The following is a 3,246-nucleotide window of genomic DNA, read 5'->3' on the forward strand; positions in this document are numbered from 1 at the left end:
GTGTTCTCCTTTACTGACCTCAGGTTACACAGTTGGACAGGGAATGGTAAATCTTACAGTCTTTGTAAAATCAGGTCAATTCGCATGACTATTTTATACATCTAAGGATATGTTCCATACTAAGTATTGATTTAGTGGGTGTTTAAAAATTAAAGACATTATCCTTGATATATTGTTATTGAATGATGATACATGTCCTTTGAACCTGTTGTTATTTTGGACTGAAAGACATCCCCTATTGTTATCATTTCAGAGACTTTAGTTTGTTTACTTTGATTGATTCTGTTTGGTCTGGTGTTGCATCAAGTACACTTAGTCAAGAAAGTGACCAGGTGCTACCAGGAACAAGTGGAGTTAGTGAGGAGAGCGAGCAAGCACTCCCAGCACCGAGCACTGCTGCCTGCACCGTGGAGCCACCTGGATTTTGTTATATAATGAAGGGAGATAACTCCACGAATGTTGACGTAACTCCAATAGATACCCCTGCCCTACTGTCACGGTATCGTCCTCTGTCGCTTACTGATCTGTCAAAGGCCTGTAGGGTAAATACAGTAAAAAGGAAATGTTTAAAAGCAAGTTTGAGTCATGTGTTCATAAAACAATTACTTTTCTCAATTCTACGTTCTTGTTACCCACAGATTTTGTGACAACTTTAACACTAAATATAGGAACACTGACAGCTTAAACACTCAGCAATGTACAGAAAGAACTGAAAGTAATTTGAATTCTTTATAAAGTGTTTCTCCACTGGAACTAGGATTTGAGCTTGAACATGAAAATGGTTAAAAATATAGGCTCAAATGGACATTATTTTATTTTGGAAATTTAACAATAACTGTGAAATAAACGTTTTTTTTAAATTGTCATTTGGCAGTGTACTTTATTTTCAGAAACCAGCGGAATTGAAACGGTTCTGTTTTGTTGCAAAAGTTTTAGCCATACTGGTAAGTAGGCACAATAGTTAGACACAAATAGTGTACATTCATACTTACCTTAGTATTTTGTCCTCTGACGATCATTTGGGCAGGGTAATTATAGGCATTTAAGAGTGATTGGAGAAATATGGTAGGGGTATTTTTAGGGTAGGTAGAATGTTAGGGGTAAGGTGATATTTATAGATAGGGTCATTGTCAGGATAGGTAGAATGTTAGGGAAAGGGTAATATTTATAGATAGGGTCATTGTTATGGTAGGTAAAATGTCAGAGTTGGGCAAAATTTTAGGTTACCAACAGGTGAATTGTTCAGGTAATTAGGGCATCTAATAGAGCAGGGGCTGTTAACAAAAAGAGATGATTATTTTTACACTGAGTCTATACAGAATACCATTACAAGTTTCCTTGTGTAATCTCTTTCTGTTTCACAGCCATCAGAAACACGAGTTGCTGATGCGAGAGGTAGCTCTGGGACAGCTCCGCACTTAGGACCTTCCCACTGCTATGTATATGTGTGGTCCGGCGTGCCCTCCTCTGAACCCCCGCCCAGCTACAGTGCTGTCAGGGTAGTCTTTGATATCGTAAACACTGTCTGTGGAAAGGTCATGTTCTTCAAAGACGTCTTTTACCACAAAGGTTTGTATCTCAGGTGTTTCACACATCCCATATCTGACTTGGAACAGGTTATATGCTGAAGTTATTTAACTCATCATTTGTGATAGAGTAATTCCCCTTGAAAAAGTTTGAATCAAAAGTATGTTAAAATCTTGTGATGACCCGCTTTATGATCTTATGATCTAACACCTAATGAATATGAGCTAGGGTTGAATATCCTTCCTTTATACAATAGACTGCTGATTTGCCTCAATGTTATGCCACCGACAGTCGACCCTGTCGAGTTCTGCTAGAGTTAAACAAAATTTGTATTTTGTTCGTGGACAATTAATAATCCCACATATGACTGATCAGTTTGTATTAGAACTGGTCGGAATCGATAGCCGGCGACCGGGTACTAGCTTAATTGGTAAAGCATCCATCTAGAGATGGGAGGGTCCTGGGTTCAAATCCCGGTCTGGCTGTGCATTTCTCCTCTGCTGTTACAGTATATTCAATAAATATCAAACATAAATTGTTTATTTATAACCTGATAGATACTTGATTGTGTATTGATTCCCCAGAACAACTCTGCTGTGATGGCTACTCTCAAATACTACCAATCACTGATGTACCAGACGCCTGCCTGTCTACCAACAGTGAGATAACGATGATAGAGGCAGAGAGGAGAGCTCTTCAGGGGGAGATTACTATCCCCAATATATGCAGTGAGCTTCCTGATCTTTCACTTTGCAAGGCAATAGGTAAGTTTGTTAACTGCTTCATTCCAGTTTGTTCTCTATCCGATCTAATTGTACCCTTGTAAGGTGGAAGGGAGGGTGTACTGGAATCAGGTTGTCTGTCTGTGTGTCTGTCGGTCCTAAAACTACTTGTAGGGTGAGGGAACAGAACACTTTAAAGAGGTAGGGAGATGAAACTTGTTCAAAATGCTTCAAAATATGTAAATTCTGATTAAGAATAACATACACATCATTTATGTTTCAAAATAAAAATACTACATCATATTTATCAAAAGTGTTCCATTTTGGGAATCGTTCCATTTTTGGTACCCTCACCCTAGACACATTGGCTGAGCTTAGCATACATCTAATCCATCATGGATGTACTTTCGCCTGTGTCATGAACTTGTTGTATCAACACATTTTCAGAGAGTTATGGCCCTTGATTTATAGTCTACTGCTCTTAAGATATGCAATGAATTTGAACCTGTGTATGTTCTAAAAAGTGCATTACCTAGATCCTACCACATTGAGAAGGAGCAGGCCCCTGGGGTATATGTTAACGGATTTAATGGATTGCCACCATTTATTAGTCTCAGATTGTTTGGAAGATTTTCAACTAATTATTTTCTAGTTCAGATAGCAAATGAAATCTCCATGAGCTTCTTCTCTGTTGTATCTAGGTTGAGTGCTATTATCCTGTGTTTTTATGTTTTGTAGCTAGAGTGAGGGGTGTTGACGAGAGCTCAGCCTACTCCTGGGACGTCTGTAATTATTGTGGAAGTGACAAGCTTATAACCCGACAAAGGTGATCTTCCACCGTGTGCTTTCTTCTCATTTATTTCACTTTGAATTCAGTTGGGTTTTTTAATGGTTATAAAGCACATATATTTTATGAGAGCTATATAAAAGTTTGTGTTTATTCACAAGTATGATTAACCCTTTCACCACTGTGGACCATAATGGACTCATCCAGATC

At 38.4% G+C, this 3,246-nt stretch overlaps 1 protein-coding gene across 1 annotated transcript; it reads left to right on the plus strand.

Annotated features, from left to right (window-relative positions):
- Positions 1 to 253: 253 nt before the first annotated feature.
- Positions 254 to 3,079, plus strand: LOC110444477 (DNA repair-scaffolding protein-like; the record flags this gene model as incomplete). Its single annotated transcript, XM_021488849.1, has 5 exons — positions 254 to 542; positions 891 to 944; positions 1,365 to 1,569; positions 2,112 to 2,291; positions 2,988 to 3,079. Coding segments are annotated over 5 exons (820 nt in total), but the record flags the coding sequence as incomplete, so codon positions are not given.
- Between the last annotated feature and the right edge of the window lie 167 nt (positions 3,080 to 3,246).

This window comes from Mizuhopecten yessoensis, unplaced genomic scaffold (genome assembly GCF_002113885.1).
Source record: "Mizuhopecten yessoensis strain PY_sf001 unplaced genomic scaffold, ASM211388v2 hete_36130748, whole genome shotgun sequence".
Classification (NCBI taxonomy): domain Eukaryota; kingdom Metazoa; phylum Mollusca; class Bivalvia; order Pectinida; family Pectinidae; genus Mizuhopecten; species Mizuhopecten yessoensis.